This window comes from Lactuca serriola, chromosome 9 (assembly GCF_051521515.1).
Source record: "Lactuca serriola cultivar US96UC23 chromosome 9, Lser_US96UC23_V15, whole genome shotgun sequence".
Classification (NCBI taxonomy): domain Eukaryota; kingdom Viridiplantae; phylum Streptophyta; class Magnoliopsida; order Asterales; family Asteraceae; genus Lactuca; species Lactuca serriola.
This window is the reverse complement of record NC_136416.1, coordinates 131,979,662-131,997,399: the sequence shown is the minus strand read 5'-3', so window position 1 is coordinate 131,997,399 and position 17,738 is coordinate 131,979,662. Positions and strand designations below refer to the sequence as shown.

Below are 17,738 nucleotides of genomic sequence, written 5' to 3'. Positions count from 1 at the left end.
ACCATGATATAACTTGATACATATTATTCTGTTTACCTGTAACCTGAGAATACAAGTTATTTTGAAATCGGTCAACATATGAAATGTTGGTGAGTTCATAAGTAATGTTATGGAAAATGATTTTTGTGAAGTTTGAACAACCAGAAAATCCGATATTTTCTAAAAAGAGTATTGTTTATAAAAAGTGTGAAGATCCGTAAGTATGCTTGTCGATTTTGAAAACATGTATAATCGTTGAACTTTGTCTACATCACGTAGGTAAAAGTGTTGAACTCCCCGGGAAAACCCGATGTTTTCCCAATGTGTAAATTACATGACTTGTTTATAGTTATACCGATACGACGATTGTTTTTGATTTCCCAGGTGACATTGGATTAATTAAGGGTTGCGAGTTGTTACAATAACTCATTATTGAAAATGACTTCTTTGTAACTACAAATTATGAATGATCCTTGAGGCGTCGTCCATACTACTCACGTAATCCAACCACCCTGACTTCTCTTGTTTAACGTCACTGATGCGTGTATGGGCTTGATTTGGTGAGTAGGGTAGTGTTTAGGTAAATTAAAAGAGAATGGTAACCACAAATGATATATGAATGGAAAGAAATGGATAGATTAGTAACAACTCAAGACCTATTAAGTTGTATACCGGTGAAAACAATCCAAGACCTATTGGATTGAGTTCGTATCAAGTCAAGAACACGTCCTAACAAGATAATTTGTGATTTATAACAATAATTCAAAGTGAACAAAAGGGTTCTTTGATTAGAAATTCGTCTATTACTTTTTCCATGCATAATTTGGCTTTATATGAAGCCTTTATTACAAATTTGGTGGTTACAAGCCAACCAACCAATTATTCATTAAAACTAGTAAATAGAAATTAAGGTAACTCTTGAAAGAACACAAAAAAAACGTCCATGAGACTTGTGAATGAAAAAAAAACGGCTATGCTTCATTAAGGAGCCATAAGAAGCATTAAGGAGCCATAAGAAGCATTAAGGAGTCATCATAAGCATTAAAGTGTAACCCTAATCCACCAAAGAGTGTCAAAAACGGCTAGGAGGCTTTATGAAGCAAATAGTAACGTTTTTAGCACTTATGAAGCCTTAAAAATGTTGCCTTAGTCTTCATGCAACCCTAATTCAATTTGTGGGTTACCATGCACAACCCAACCATTGAGCCCAAACCACCTTCTAGCCCACTAGTAATCACTAATCCATCACATTTTGGGCTTTCATGATCCATGCATGGATCATCCCCTCCCCCTTTGAAAGGAATTGACCTCAATTCATCAAGTCCATCATCATCAAGATAAGGTGAAAGATCTCCCACATTAAAGGTAGCATGCACTCCATGGTCTCCTCCCAAATCTACCTTATAAGCATTATCATTGACACGTGACACCACTCTGTAAGGACCTTCAGCTCTTGGAATCAACTTGTTTTTCCTTTTGTTAGGAAAACGTTCTTTCCTCATATACACCCACACCAAGTCACCATCTTGAAAGACACGTGGTTTCCTATGCTTGTTGGACTTCTGTTTGTACAACTCATTCACGGCTTCAATCTTCTCACGAACTTGTTGGTGTAGTTTCATCATAGCCTTCAACTTGTCATTAGCATCCTTGTGAACCAATTCATCCTTTGGCAATGGAATCAAATCCAAAGGCATGTAAGGATTCACACCATACACCACCTCAAAAGGAGAGTGACCTGTAGCATAAGTAGGAGAACGATTATAGGCAAATTCAGCATGTGCAAGTTTGATGTCCCAATCTTTTTGAGTTTTGCTAACCAACCCTCTCAACAAAGCACCCAAAGTTCTATTAGTCACCTCCGTTTGCCCATCCGTTTGTGGATGATGGGATGTACTAAAAAGTAACTTAGTACCGACTTTCCTCCACAAAGTGTTCCAAAAGTAACTTAGAAACTTGGAATCCCTATCAGAAACAATTGTTTTAGGAATACCATGCAAACGAACCACCTCTTTAAAGTACAAATCAGCCACGTTAGAGGCATCATTTGTTTTATGACATGGCACAAAGTGAGCCATTTTTGAAAACCTATCCACCACCACCATAATGGAATCCTTCCCCCTTTGAGTTCTAGGCAAAGCCATAATGAAATCCATGGACACATCTTCCCAAGGACGAATAGGAACCGGCAAAGGAGTGTAAACACCATGCTTGAAAGTTGTTTTTGCCATATGACATGTAACACACTTGCCCACTATGTTGGTTACATCCCCCAACATCTTCGGCCAAAAGAAATGTTCTTTAAGCACCTGCAAAGTTTTGGTAATGCCAAAATGACCAGCCAAACCACCGCCATGAGCTTCACGAATCAACAACTCCCGTATTGCATGTTTTGGGACACAAAGGCGATTGCCTTTGAATAGAAAGCCATCTTGAATCACAAATTCACCATTAGGACCACCTGCACATTTCAAAAACATATCTCCAAAGTCCATATCAGATTGATAATGGTCCTTTAGAGTTTCAAATCCCAAGAAACGAACATCCAAAGTCACCAACAACGAGTAACGCCTCGAGAGTGCATCAGCCACCACATTGCTTCTACCATCCTTGTATTTGCATGAGAAATGAAAGGATTGCAAGAACTCCACCCACTTTGCATGTCTTGTGCTCAACTTTTGTTGCCCATTGATGTACTTTAAGGATTCATGATCAGAATGCAAAATAAAATGATTTGCACGCAAATAATGACTCCAATGATCTAAAGCACGGACAATAGCATAAAACTCCTTATCATAAGTGCAATAATTCAAACGAGCACCACCCAACTTTTCAGAAAAATAAGCAATAGGACGTTTGGATTGGATCAAAACAGCCCCAATACCAACTCCACTTGCATCACACTCCACTTCAAATGGTTGAGAAAAATCAGGAAGAGCCAAAATAGGAGCATCACACAACAATGCCTTGAGTTTCTCAAATGCCTTTTGAGCTTCTTCTCCCCATGCAAAGACTCCTTTCTTCAAACAACCTGTTATGGGACTTGCAATGGTGCTAAAATCACGAACAAATCTTCTATAGAAAGAAGCAAGACCATGAAATGATCTAACTTCAGAAATATTAGTAGGAATAGGCCATGACTTGATTGCTTCAGTCTTGGATGGGTCCACGGACACGCCATTTCTTGACACCACAAAACCCAAAAATGCCACTTCTTCCACCAAAAACGAACATTTTTCTTGCTTCCCATAGAGTTTTTGAGCTCTAAGCGTCTCGAAAACCTGTTTTAAGTGCACCAAATGATCCTCCAAGCTCTTGCTATATACCAAGATATCATCAAGGTACACAACCACAAACCTGCCCAAAAAAGATTTTAGCACTTCATTCATTAGTCGCATGAAAGTGCTAGGTGCATTAGTTAGACCTAAAGGCATCACGGTCCATTCATACAAGCCATGTTTAGTTTTAAAGGCTGTTTTCCATTCATCCCCTTCACGCATACGAATTTGATGGTAACCACTTCTCAAATCAATTTTTGAGAACACAATAGAACCATATGCAACTCGTCCAACAAATCATCAATTCTAGGAATAGGAAATCGGTATTTTATGGTGATGTTATTAACGGCCCTACTATCAACACACATCCTCCAAGAACCATCTTTTTTTGGAACCAACAAAACTGGAACAGCACAAGGACTTAGGCTTTCACGAACATAACCCATTTTCATGAGTTCATCAATTTGTTTTTGCAACTCTTTTGTCACCTCCGGATTACATCTATAGGCGGCTTTATTGGGCAAAGGAGCACCCGGAATAAGGTCAATTTGGTGTTCGATACCACGGATTGGAGGCAAACCCGGTGGTAATTCGCTTGGAAACACATCTTGAAACTCCAAAAGCAAATCAGCAATAGCGTTTTCTCCATGCACCATCTTCTCCACCTTTGCATGCTCTTTGGCCACAAGCATGTAGATAACATCACCTTTGTCAAGAACTTGCTCCACCTCCCTTTCACTAGCAAACATAGAAAGATTAGGTTTTTTTACTTGTTTAGAATTCATGGACCTTATGGCCGTTGGGGACATGGGTTTTAACACAATTTTTTTATTATTGTGTTTCAACTCATATTCATTGCTCCTCCCTCTATGTAACACGTCCCTATCAAATTGCCAAGGACGCCCCAACAAAATATGACATGCATCCATAGGAATAACATCACACAACACTTCATCTTCATAAGACCCCATAGTTAGACCAACTCTAACCTGTTTTGTCACCTTTATTTTGCTTCCATCATCCAACCAATGAAGAACATATGGTTTTGGGTGGTTTGTAGTAGACAAACCCAATTTGATCACCATTTCATTAGAAGCAACATTAGTACAACTTCCACCATCAATAATCAAACTACACCACTTGTTTCTAACCAAACATTTGGTGTGAAACAATTGGTCTCGTTGATCCATATCAGCCACGGTTTGAACCCCTTGAGTTTTAAGGGTTCTAAGCACCAAAACTGTATCATACACCGGTGCTTCATACTCTACCTCCTCCTCTTCTTCCTCTTCTTGTTGTGTATCATAAAAAATACCCGCCAACCTCTCTTCTTCCTCCAACTCTTCACGACATTCAATGGCCTCCCTTAAAGTCACCACCCTTTTGTTTGGACAAGCATTTTGGTAATGACCAAAACCTCGACACTTGAAACATCTAATTTTCGCCAAACTAGTTTCTTTGGTACCACTAGTAAGTTTAGGAGCAACGGGAACACTACTAGAACCAGAAGGAGTAGAAACAGAATTTTGTCTATTGCTAGACTCGGGCTTGGACCACGACTTTGACTTGGGACTTTCGAGACTTGAACTTGAACTCCCACCATAACGTGCTTTGGCCTGCCCCTCCAACTTCAAACACAAACCACAAAGAGTTCCAAAATCAGCATAAGGATATAACTCCACAACATTGGCAATGTTGTAGTTCAACCCTTTTAGAAAACGAGTCATTTTTTGTTCTTCAATTTCTTCAATATCCCCCATCAAGGACAACTTCTCAAATTCATCAATGTATTCTCTTACACTCATTTTTCCTTGCCTCAAATCAGCAATCTTCTTGTAAGTGGCAATTCTATGAGTAGAAGGAACATATCTCTTTCTTAGCTTTCGTTTTAGAGAAAGCCAAGAACAAATTTTTTCTTTGCCTTCACGGGTTCTCTTGGCCTTAAGCCCTTCAAACCACAATGAAGCACCACCACTTAGCTTGAGAATGGCATACTTGCAGCTTTTTTCATCATCCACTTCTTTGAACTCGAACATTCTTTCAATCTTCCTTTCCCACTCCAAGTAGCGTTCAGGATCAGTTCCACCAACAAATTCAGGCAATTCAGACACCTTGAATTCTTCCACAACCCTATGTTCACCACGGCGGGGTTGCCTTCGATTTCCACCTTCTTGGATGTTTCTTAATGCTTCACGAAGATTTTGTAGGAACTCCGGATCATCAAAATCCATTATGCTCTCTGATACCACTTATGATGCGTGTATGGGCTTGATTTGGTGAGTAGGGTAGTGTTTAGGTAAATTAAAAGAGAATAGTAACCACAAATGATATATGAATGGAAAGAAATGGATAGATTAGTAACAACTCAAGACCTATTAAGTTGTATACCAGTGAAAACAATCCAAGACCTATTGGATTGAGTTCGTATCAAGTCAAGAACACGTCCTAACAAGATAATTTGTGAATTATAACAATAATTCAAAGTGAACAAAAGGGTTCTTTGATTAGAAATTCGTCTATTACTTTTTCCATGCATAATTTGGCTTTATATGAAGCCTTTATTACAAATTTGGTGGTTACAAGCCAACCAACCAATTATTCATTAAAACTAGTAAATAGAAATTAAGGTAACTCTTGAAAGAACACAAAAAAAACGTCCATGAGACTTGTGAATGAAAAAAAAACGGCTATGCTTCATTAAGGAGCCACAAGAAGCATTAAGGAGTCATCATAAGCATTAAAGTGTAACCCTAATCCACCAAAGAGTGTCAAAAACGGCTAGGAGGCTTTATGAAGCAAATAGTAACGTTTTTAGCACTTATGAAGCCTTAAAAATGTTGCCCTAGTCTTCATGCAACCCTAATTCAATTTGTGGGTTACCATGCACAACCCAACCATTGAGCCCAAACCACCTTCTAGCCCACTAGTAATCACTAATCCATCACATTTTGGGCTTTCATGATCCATGCATGGATCAGTCACGAATCTGCTTACTCGGTTTCTAATAGCGCCACAACCGAGGAGAAAGGAGGGTAAGAAGCCTCCTTTATTTCCATAAGTCACTCAAGGCTATCGGGAATACGAAAGGCACTTGGCCCGACTCGCATTTGACTTCTCGACTTCGCTAGCAGTACTAATGTACCCTTGGGGCCCAACAACACAATAGAGCTATTGAAAGTCCTTTTACATGAAATTAGGTCATAGAACGCCCATTAACATGTAAGCGCGTCCCCTTCGGGCCCAAAGATCATGTTATTGGGCTAGCAAGGCCCAACAAGCATGATTTAAAACTTTCAATCCCAAAGATTGAATATTGACTCCTCGTAGTTGTCACGTGTTTATTGAAGTACTACGGTTATTTGATTTTTGTTTTGTTATTGATTCAAGACCGAATCAATTCGTTTGGTAACAATATTGGTTGTTGAAAGTGTATTTGTTATTACATTTCGCCGGTAGTCGTGGATCTCGTATTTTGTCTTAAGGGATTTATTTGATATGCTAGTTCACTATAAACAGAGCTCTGATACCAACCTGTCACACCCCCGAACCAGACAACGGAAACGTCCAAGGGCTCTTGTGAATTAAATTGAATACCATCACAATGATTATACACAAATCATAACATCATTCATCACCATGCATTGAAATATTACAACCGATATTGTTTACATTCAGTACATTGTTTTAATGTTACAACTTCATAACATAAACCGTTTGATCATTAATCTAAGCAAAACACCATGATATAACTTGATACATATTATTCTGTTTACCTGTTACCTGAGAATACAAGTTATTTTGAAATCGGTCAACATATGAAATGTTGGTGAGTTCATAAGTAATGTTATGGAAAATGATTTCTGTGAAGTTTGAACAACCAGAAAATCCGATATTTTCTAAAAAGAGTATTGTTTATAAAAAGTGTGAAGATCCGTAAGTATGCTTGTCGATTTTGAAAACATGTATAATCGTTGAACTTTGTCTACATCACGTAGGTAAAAGTGTTGAACTCCCCGGGAAAACCCGATGTTTTCCCAATGTGTAAATTACATGACTTGTTTATTGTTATACCGATACGACGATTGTTTTTGATTTCCCAGGTGACATTGGATTAATTAAGGGTTGCGAGTTGTTACAATAACTCATTATTGAAAATGACTTCTTTGTAACTACAAATTATGAATGATCCTTGAGGCGTCGTCCATACTACTCACATAATCCAACCACCCTGACTTCTCTTGTTTAACGTCACGAATCTGCTTACTCGGTTTCTAATAGCGCCACAACCGAGGAGAAAGGAGGGTAAGAAGCCTCCTTTATTTCCATAAGTCACTCAAGGCTATCGGGAATACGAAAGGCACTTGGCCCGACTCGCATTTGACTTCTCGACTTCGCTAGCAGTACTAATGTACCCTTGGGGCCCAACAACACAATAGAGCTATTGAAAGTCCTTTTACATGAAATTAGGTCATAGAACGCCCATTAACATGTAAGCGCGTCCCCTTCGGGACCAAAGATCATGTTATTGGGCTAGCAAGGCCCAACAAGCACGATTTGAAACTTTCAATCCCAAAGATTGAATATTGACTCCTCGTAGTTGTCGCGTGTTTATTGAAGTACTACGGTTATTTGATTTTTGTTTTGTTATTGATTCAAGACCGAATCAATTCGTTTGGTAACGATATTGGTTGTTGAAAGTGTATTTGTTATTACATTTCGCCGGTAGTCGTGGATCTCGTATTTTGTCTTAAGGGATTTATTTGATATGCTAGTTCACTAAAAATAGAGCTCTGATACCAACCTGTCACACCCCTGAACCAGACAACGGAAACGTCCAAGGGCTCTTGTGAATTAAATTGAATACCATCACAATGATTATACACGAATCATAACATCATTCATCACCATGCATTGAAATATTACAACCGATATTGTTTACATTCAGTACATTGTTTTAACGTTACAATTTCATAACATAAACCGTTTGATCATTAATCTAAGCAAAACACCATGATATAACTTGATACATATTATTCTGTTTACCTGTTACCTGAGAATGCAAGTTATTTTGAAATCGGTCAACATATGAAATGTTGGTGAGTTCATAAGTAATGTTATGGAAAATGATTTTTGTGAAGTTTGAACAACCAGAAAATCCGATATTTTCTAAAAAGAGTATTGTTTATAAAAAGTGTGAAGATCCGTAAGTATGCTTGTCGATTTTGAAAACATGTATAATTGTTGAACTTTGTATACATCATGTAGGTAAAAGTGTTGAACTCCCCGGGAAAACCCGATGTTTTCCCAATGTGTAAATTACATGACTTGTTTATTGTTATACTGATACGACGATTGTTTTTCATTTCCCAGGTGACATTGGATTAATTAAGGGTTGTGAGTTGTTACAATAACTCATTATTGAAAATCACTAGTTTGTAACTACAAATTACGAACGATCCTTGAGGCGTCGTCCATACTACTCACATAATCCAACCACCCTGACTTCTCTTGTTTAACGTCACGAATCTGCTTACTCGGTTTCTAATAGCGCCACAATCAAGGAGAAAGGAGGGTAAGAAGCCTCCTTTATTTCCATAAGTCACTCAAGGCTATCGGGAATGCGAAAGGCACTTAGCCCGACTCGCATTTGACTTCTCGACTTCGCTAGCAGTACTAATGGACCCTTGGGGCCCAACAGCACAATAGAGCTATTGAAAGTCCTTTTACATGAAACTAGGTCATAGAACGCCCATTAACATGTAAGAGCGTCCCCTTCGGGCCCAAAGATCATGCTATTGGGCTAGCAAGGCCCAACAAGCACGATTTGAAACTTTCAAGCCCAAAGATTGAATATTGACTCCTCGTAGTTGTCGCATGTTATTGAAGTACTACGGTTATTTGATTTTACTTTTGTTAGTGATTCAAGACCGAATCAATTCGTTTGGTAACGATATTGGTTGTTGAAAGTGTATTTGTTATTACATTTCGCCGGTAGTCGTGGATCTCAAATTTTGTCTTAAGGGATTTATTTGATATGCTAGTTCACTATAAACTGAGCTCTGATACCAACCTGTCACAACCCCGAACCAGACGGCGGAAACGTCCAAGGGCTCTTGTGACTTAAATTGAATACCATCACAATGCTTATACACGAATCATAACATCATTCATCACCATGCATTGAAATATTACAACCGATATTGTTTACATTCAGTACATTGTTTTAACGTTACAATTTCATAACATAAACCGTTTGATCATTAATCTAAGCAAAACACCATGATATAACTTGATACATATTCTTCTGTTTACCTATTACCTGAGAATACAACTTATTTTGAAAACGGTCAGCATATGAAATGTTGGTGAGTTCATAAGTAATGTTATGGAAAATGATTTTTGTGAATTTTGAACACCCAGAAAATCCGATATTTTCTGAAAAGAGTATTGTTTATAAAAAGTGTGAAGATCCGTAAGTATGCTTGTCGATTTTGAAAACATGTACAATTGTTGAACTTTGTATACATCACGTAGGTAAAAGTGTTGAACTCTCCGGGAAAACCCGATGTTTTCCCAATGTGTAAATTAATTGACTTGTTTATTATTATACCGATACGACGATTGTTTTTGATTTCCCAGGTGACATTGGATTAATTAAGGGTTGTGAGTTGTTCCAATAACGCATTATTGAAAATGACTAGTTTGTAACTACAAATTATGAACGATCCTTGAGGGGTCGTCCATATTACTCACATAATCCCACCACCCTGACATCTCTTGTTTAACGTCACGAATCTGCTTACTCGGTTTCTAATTGCGCCACAATCGAGGAGAAAGGAGGGTAAGAAGCCTCCTTTATTTCCATAAGTCACTCAAGGCTATCGGGAATGCGAAAGGCACTTGGCCAGACTCGCATTTGACTTCTCGACTTCGCTAGCAGTACTAATGGTCCCTTGGGGCCCAACATCACAATAGAGCTATTGAAAGTCCTTTTACATGAAATTAGGTCATAGAACGCCCATTAACATGTAAGCACGTCCCCTTCGGGCCCAAAGATCATGTTATTGGGCTAGCAAGGCCCAACAAGCACGATTTGAAACTTTCAATCCCAAAGATTGAATATTGACTCCTCGTAGTTGTCGCGTTTTTATTAAAGTACTACGGTTATTTGATTTTTGTTTTGTTATTAATTCAAGACCGAATCAATTCGTTTAGTAACGATATTGGTTGTTGAAAGTGTATTTGTTATTACATTTCGCCGGTAGTCGTGGATCTCGTATTTGTCTTAAGGGATTTATTTTATATGCTAGTTCACTATAAACATAGCTCTGATACCAACCTGTCACATCCCCGAACCAGACGGCGGAAACTTCCAAGGGCTCTTGTGACTTAAATTGAATACCATCACAATGATTATACACGAATCATAACATCATTCATCACCATGCATTGAAATATTACAACCGATATTGTTTACATTCAGTACATTGTTTTAAAGTTACAATTTCATAACGTAAACCGTTTGATCATTAATCTAAGAAAAACATCATGATATAATTTGATACATATTCTTCTGTTTACCTGTTACCTGACAATACAAGTTATTTTGAAAACGGTCAACATATGAAATGTTGGTGAGTTCATAAGTAATGTTATGGAAAATGATTTTTGTGAAGTTTGAAAACCCAGAAAATCCGATATTTTCTGAAAAGAGTATTGTTTATAAAAAGTGTGAAGATCCGTAAGTATGCTTGTCGATTTTGAAAACATGTATAATTGTTGAACTTTGTATACATCACGTAGGTAAAAGTGTTGAACTCCCCGGGAAAACTTGATGTTTTCCCAATGTGTAAATTACATGACTTGTTTATTATTATACCGATACGACGATTGTTTTTTATTTCCCAGGTGACATTGGATTAATTAAGGGTTGTGAGTTGTTCCAATAACGCATTATTGAAAATGACTAGTTTGTAACTACAAATTATGAAAGATCCTTGAGGCGTCGTCCATACTACTCACATAATCCCAGCACCCTGACTTCTCTTGTTTAACGTCACGAATCTGCTTACTCGGTTTCTAATAGCGCCACAATCGAGGACAAAGGAGGGTAGGAAGCCTCCTTTATTTCCATAAGTCACTCAAGGCTATCAGGAATACGAAAGGCACTTGGCCCGACTCGCATTTGACTTCTCGACTTCGCTAGCAGTACTAATGGACCCTTGGGGCCCAACATCAGAATAGAGCTATTAAAAGTCCTTTAACATGAAATTAGGTCATAGAACGCCCATTAACATGTAAGCACGTCCCTTTCGGGCCCAAAGATCATGTTATTGGGCTAGCAAGGCCCAACAAGCACGATTTGAAACCTTCAATCCCAAAGATTGAATATTGACTCCTCGTAGTTGTCGCGTGTTTATTAAAGTACTACGGTTATTTGATTTTTGTTTTGCTATTAATTCAAGACCGAATCAATTCGCTTGGTAACGATATTGGTTGTTGAAAGTGTATTTGTTATTACATTTCGCCGGTAGTCGTGGATCTCGTATTTTGTCTTAAGGGATTTATTTGATATGCTAGTTCACTATAAACAGAGCTCTGATACCAACCTGTCACACCCCGGAACCAGACGTCGGAAACGTCCAAGGGCTCTTGTGACTTAAATTGAATACCATCACAATGATTATACACGAATCATAACATCATTCATCACCATGCATTGAAATATTACAACCAATATTGTTTACATTCAGTACATTGTTTTAAAGTTACAATTTCATAACATAAACCGTTTGATCATTAATCTAAGCAAAACACCATGATATAATTTGATACATATTCTTCTGTTTACCTGTTACCTGACAATACAAGTTATTTTGAAAACAATCAACATATGAAATGTTGGTGAGTTCATAAAAGTAATGTTATGGAAAATGATTTTTGTGAAGTTTGAAAACCCAGAAAATCCGATATTTTCTGAAAAGAGTATTATTTATAAAAAGTGTGAAGATCCGTAAGTATGCTTGTCGATTTTGAAAACATGTATAATTGTTGAACTTTGTATACATCACGTAGGTAAAAGTGTTGAACTCCCCGGGAAAACCCGATGTTTTCCCAATGTGTAAATTACATGAGTTGTTTATTGTTATACCGATACGACGATTGTTTTTGATTTCCCAGGTGACATTGGATTAATTAAGGGTTGTGAGTTGTTACAATAACGCATTATTGAAAATGACTAGTTTGTAACTACAAATTATGAACGATTCTTGAGGCGTCGTCCATATTACTCATGTAATCCAACCACCCTGACTTCTCTTGTTTAACGTCACGAATCTGCTTACTTAGTTTCTCATAGCCACACAACCGTAGAGAAAGGAGGGTAAGAAGCCTCCTTTATTTCCATAAGTCATTCAAGGCTATCGGGAATGCGAAAGGCACTTGGCCCGACTCGCATTTGACTTCTCGACGTCGCTAGCAGTATTAATGGATCCTTGGGGCCCAACAGCACAATAGAGCTATTGAAAGTCCTTTTACATGAAACTAGGTCATAGAACGCCCATTAACATGTAAGAGCGTCCCCTTCGGGCCCAAAGATCATGCTATTGGGCTAGCAAGGCCCAACAAGCACGATTTGAAACTTTCAAGCCCAAAGATTGAATATTGACTCCTTGTAGTTGTCGCGTGTTTATTGAAGTGCTATGATTATTTGATTTTTGTTTTGTTATTGATTCCAGACCGAATCAATTCATTTGGTAAAGATATTGGTTGTTGAAAGTGTATTTGTTATTAAGTTTTGCCGGTAGTCGTGGATCTCGTATTTTGTCTTAAGGGATTTATTTGATATGCTCGTTCACTATAAACAGAGCTCTGATACCAACCTATCACACCCCCGAACCAGACGGCGGAAATGTCTGAGGGCTCTTGTGACTTAAATTGAATACCATCACAATGATTATACATGAATCATAACATCATCCATCACCATGCATTGAAATATTACAACCGATATTGTTTACATTTAGTACATTGTTTTAATATTACAATTTCATAACATAAACCGTTTGATCATTAATCTAAGCAAAACACCATGATATAACTCGATACATATTCTTCTGTTTACCTGTTACCAGAGAATACAAGTTATTTTGAAAACGGTCAACAGATGAAATGTTGGCGAGTTCATAAGTAATGTTATGGAAAATGATTTTTGTAAAGTTTGAAAACCCAGAAAATCCGATATTTTCTGAAAAGAGTATTGTTTATAAAAAGTGTGAAGATCCGTAAGTATGCTTGTCGATTTTGAAAACATGTATAATTGTTGAACTTTGTATACATCACGTAGGTAAAAGTGTTGAACTCCCCGGGAAAACTCGATGTTTTCCAATGTCTAAATTACATGACTTGTTTATTGTTATACCGATACGACGATTGTTTTTCATTTCCCAGGTGACATTGGATTAATTAAGGGTTGTGAGTTGTTACAATAACGCATTATTGAAAATGACTAGTTTGTAACTACAAATTATGAACGATCCTTGAGGCGTCGTCCATATTACTCACGTAATCCAACCACCCTGACTTCTCTTGTTTAACGTCACGAATCTACATACTCGGTTTCTCATAGCCCCACAACCGAGGAGAAAGGAGGGTAAGAAGCCTCCTTTATTTCCATAAGTCATTCATGGCTATCGGGAATGCGAAAGGCACTTGGCCTGACTCGCATTTGACTTCTCGACTTCGATAGCGGTACTAATGAACCGTTGGGGCCCAACAACACAATAGAGCGAATTAAAGTCCTTTTACATGAAATTAGGTCATAGAACGCCCATTAACATGTAAGCGCGTCCCCTTCGGGCCCAAAGATCATGTTATTGGGCTAGCAAGGCCCAACAAGCACGATTTGAAACTTTCAAGCCCAAAGATTGAATATTGACTCCTCGTAGTTGTCGCGTGTTTATTGAACTACTACGGTTATTTGATTTTTGTTTTGTTATTGATTCGAGACCGAATCAATTCGTTTGGTAACAATATTGGTTGTTGAAAGTGTATTTGTTATTACGTTTCGCCAGTAGTGGTGGATCTCGTATTTTGTCTTAAGGGATTTATTTGATATGCTAGTTCACTATAAACAGAGCTCTGATACCAACCTATCACACCCTCAAACCAGACGGCGGAAACGTCCAAGGGCTCTTGTGACTTAAATTGAATACCATTACAATGATTATACACGAATCATAACATCATTCATCACCATGCATTGAAATATTACAACCGATATTGTTTACATTCAGTACATTGTTTTAATATTACCATTTCATAACATAAACCGTTTGATCATTAGTCTAAGCAAAACACCATGATATAACTTGATACATATTCTTTTGTTTACCTGTTACCTGGCAATACAAGTTAATTTGAAAACGGTCATCATATGAAATGTTGGTGAGTTCATAAGTAATGTTATGGAAAATGATTTTTGTGAAGTTTGAAAACCCAGAAAATCCGATATTTTCTGAAAAGAGTATTGTTTATAAAAAGTGTGAAGATCCGTAAGTATGCTTGTCGATTTTGAAAACATGTATAATTGTTGAACTTTGTATACATCATGTAGGTAAAAGTGTTGAACTCCCCGGGAAAACCCGATGTTTTCCCAATGTGTAAATTACATGACTTGTTTATTGTTATACTGATACGACGATTGTTTTTCATTTCTCAGGTGACATTGGATTAATTAAGGGTTGTGAGTTGTTACAATAACTCATTATTGAAAATCACTAGTTTGTAACTACAAATTACGAACGATCCTTGAGGCGTCGTCCATACTACTCACATAATCCAACCACCCTGACTTCTCTTGTTTAACGTCACGAATCTGCTTACTCGGTTTCTAATAGCGCCACAACCGAGGAGAAAGGAGGGTAAGAAGCCTCTTTTATTTCCATAAGTCACTCAAGGCTATCGGGAATACGAAAGGCACTTGGCCCGACTCGCATTTGACTTCTCGACTTCGCTAGCAGTACTAATGGACCCTTGGGGCCCAACAACACAATAGAGCTATTGAAAGTCCTTTTACATGAAACTAGGTCATAGAACGCCCATTAACATGTAAGAGCGTCCCCTTCGGGCCCAAAGATCATTTTATTGGGCTAGCAAGGCCCAACAAGCACGATTTGAAACTCTCAAGCCCAAAGATTGAAAAAGTGTCTGTCCGACGAGACTCTTGTAATCCCACTCGACGAGATCGAGATCAACGAGAGCCTCAACTTCGTGGAAGAACCTGTAGAGATCATGGACCGTGAGGTCAAGCAGACGAAACAAAGTCGTATCCCTATCGTGAAGGTTCGCTGGAACGCCAAGCGAGGACCGGAATTCACTTGGGAACGCGAAGATCAGATGAAGCTGAAATACCCTCATCTTTTCGCTTAATTGTTTGTAACTCTTATTTGCTTAAATTCTAATTTCGGGACGAAATTCCCTCTAACAGGGGGATGATGTGACAACCCGAAATTTCCATTTGTACGAACATTATCTATTCAATAGAAGCTAGTCCAGTTTCAGTGATATTCATACTTTTCCGAACAAGTGTGTGTACATTAGGGTTTATGTTTAAGGAGATATCAGGAGAGTGGATGCTCCTGGTTTTGTGAAATTTGAACATTCCAAGTTTCATAATGTTACAGTCCAATATCAGGAATAAAAATATTTTCTGCCAAAATATTCCAGGACTATAAATAGTTTTCTGAATTAAATTAATTCATTATTCACAATTCCAAATAGAGAAAAGCCATTTTCTCTCTGACGGATCTTCGGGTTTTCATCCCAGATTGTGAGTCTACTTTACTAAATGTGTTTCAATACTTGTTAGGTGCTTTATAACGTCAATTACATGTTTAAATTGTAAGATCCGGGAGTTTACCGCCCAAGAACGTTCTTGGGGAGTAAACTCCAAAATGGAACATTAAGGCTTCCTAGTCCCTTTCCCTTGATAGACAATTTGTTAAGGACCTTGTGTATGATCTTTTGAGACTAGAAAGCAACCAAGAAACCCAAGTAATAGGAGTTTACGGCCAAGGACTTTTCTTGAGCCGTAAACCCCTTTTCAAGGGCTAAATGTGCCCTAAACTACCCCTAAAGCTTAAGGACATTAACCCTCAAATGCTTGTACCTATTTTGGACATCAAAACACTTCAAAATCATTAAGTTATAGGAGTTTACGGCCAAGAATATCTCTTGGGCCGTAAACCCCTTTTTCTAGGGTAAAAAGCACTCCAAACACCCCTAAGGCCTTAAGACAATTACCCTTGAACACCTAGGACTTGAATGGGGATTTAGCTACATCAAAACCATCCCTAAAAGGGAGTTTATGGCCAAGGAACATCTCTTGGGTCGTAAACTCCAAGTGAAGGCATAAATGTGTGCCTCTTGTCCCCTTTAGCCTTAGATAAAATCATGGAAGCTATCCTAGATGTGCAAGTGCCTCAAATGAATTAAAAGACATCACCCCATAGGAGTTTACGGCCATAAACTCTAGGGTATATGGACATTAGGCCGTAAACTCCCCTATGGAGCATTCTAGGGCCTTGAACTACTTCATGTATTATTCCAACAAAGCTAGGAGTGTTCTAGGATCAAGATAACACCTTAAAACACCCAAAACCACCAAGTGAGGAGTTCACGGCCATAAACCCATGAGTTTACGGCCGTAAACTCCAAAGGGTGGGGTTTGTTGGGTGGTGAACTCTTATACAAGCCATTTGATGCTTCAAACCCTTTTGCCTTGTTCCGTAGCAACTTAGATGCAACCATTAGGACCTTTAACACTTATGAAAAGTGTTTACATGTTCCTAAGTGTCTTAACTTATTTGTTAAGTTATTATTTGGCTAATTAGTTATATATATGCTTATTATATGATAACTAGGCTCGTGCGTGTAAACAAGTCTCCGTTTGTCACCTAGCACGGTATCCGACACTACAATTCGTACAACTCACCACAAGTGAGTTCATACCCCTTTAATCAACCTTTGAAATGATTTTAAATGTTTTAAATACTTTATGGGTGGATACAAGTCAAATACTTATAGTTATTGCTTCAATCACATGTGATTGCATTTAATCACATGTGATTAATAACTAGGAAACCAATGATTTTTACCACTGTTCAAACTGTTTATCAAACTGCTTTACTTTGAAATGTTTTACAAACTCTTTTACTATCCAAACTTATTTACAAACTGTGATTTCAAACAAATGTTTCTTATACTTAAACTGTTTTATCAACTTATGCCTTCAAATTGTTTTATAGATTGACATCAAGTCGATCTTCTCTTGGAATTATATTTATGTTTTAAATGTCTTATGAAAACTTATTTATGCCTTTATATATTCAATAGCATGCCCACATATGTATAGATGTATAAATAATGTTTAAAGGGCTTAGGAAGGCCATCCGCCCTATTTCCTTTTTCTCGATTTAGATG

General features: G+C 37.8%; 1 protein-coding gene across 1 annotated transcript; it reads right to left on the bottom strand.

Annotated features, from left to right (window-relative positions):
- Window positions 1–3,502: 3,502 nt before the first annotated feature.
- Window positions 3,503–5,488, bottom strand: LOC145076100 (uncharacterized). Its single transcript, XM_079022099.1, has one exon. The coding sequence runs from the start codon at window positions 5,486–5,488 to the stop codon at window positions 3,503–3,505; it is 1,986 nt and encodes a 661-aa protein (XP_078878225.1).
- Window positions 5,489–17,738: the final 12,250 nt, after the last annotated feature.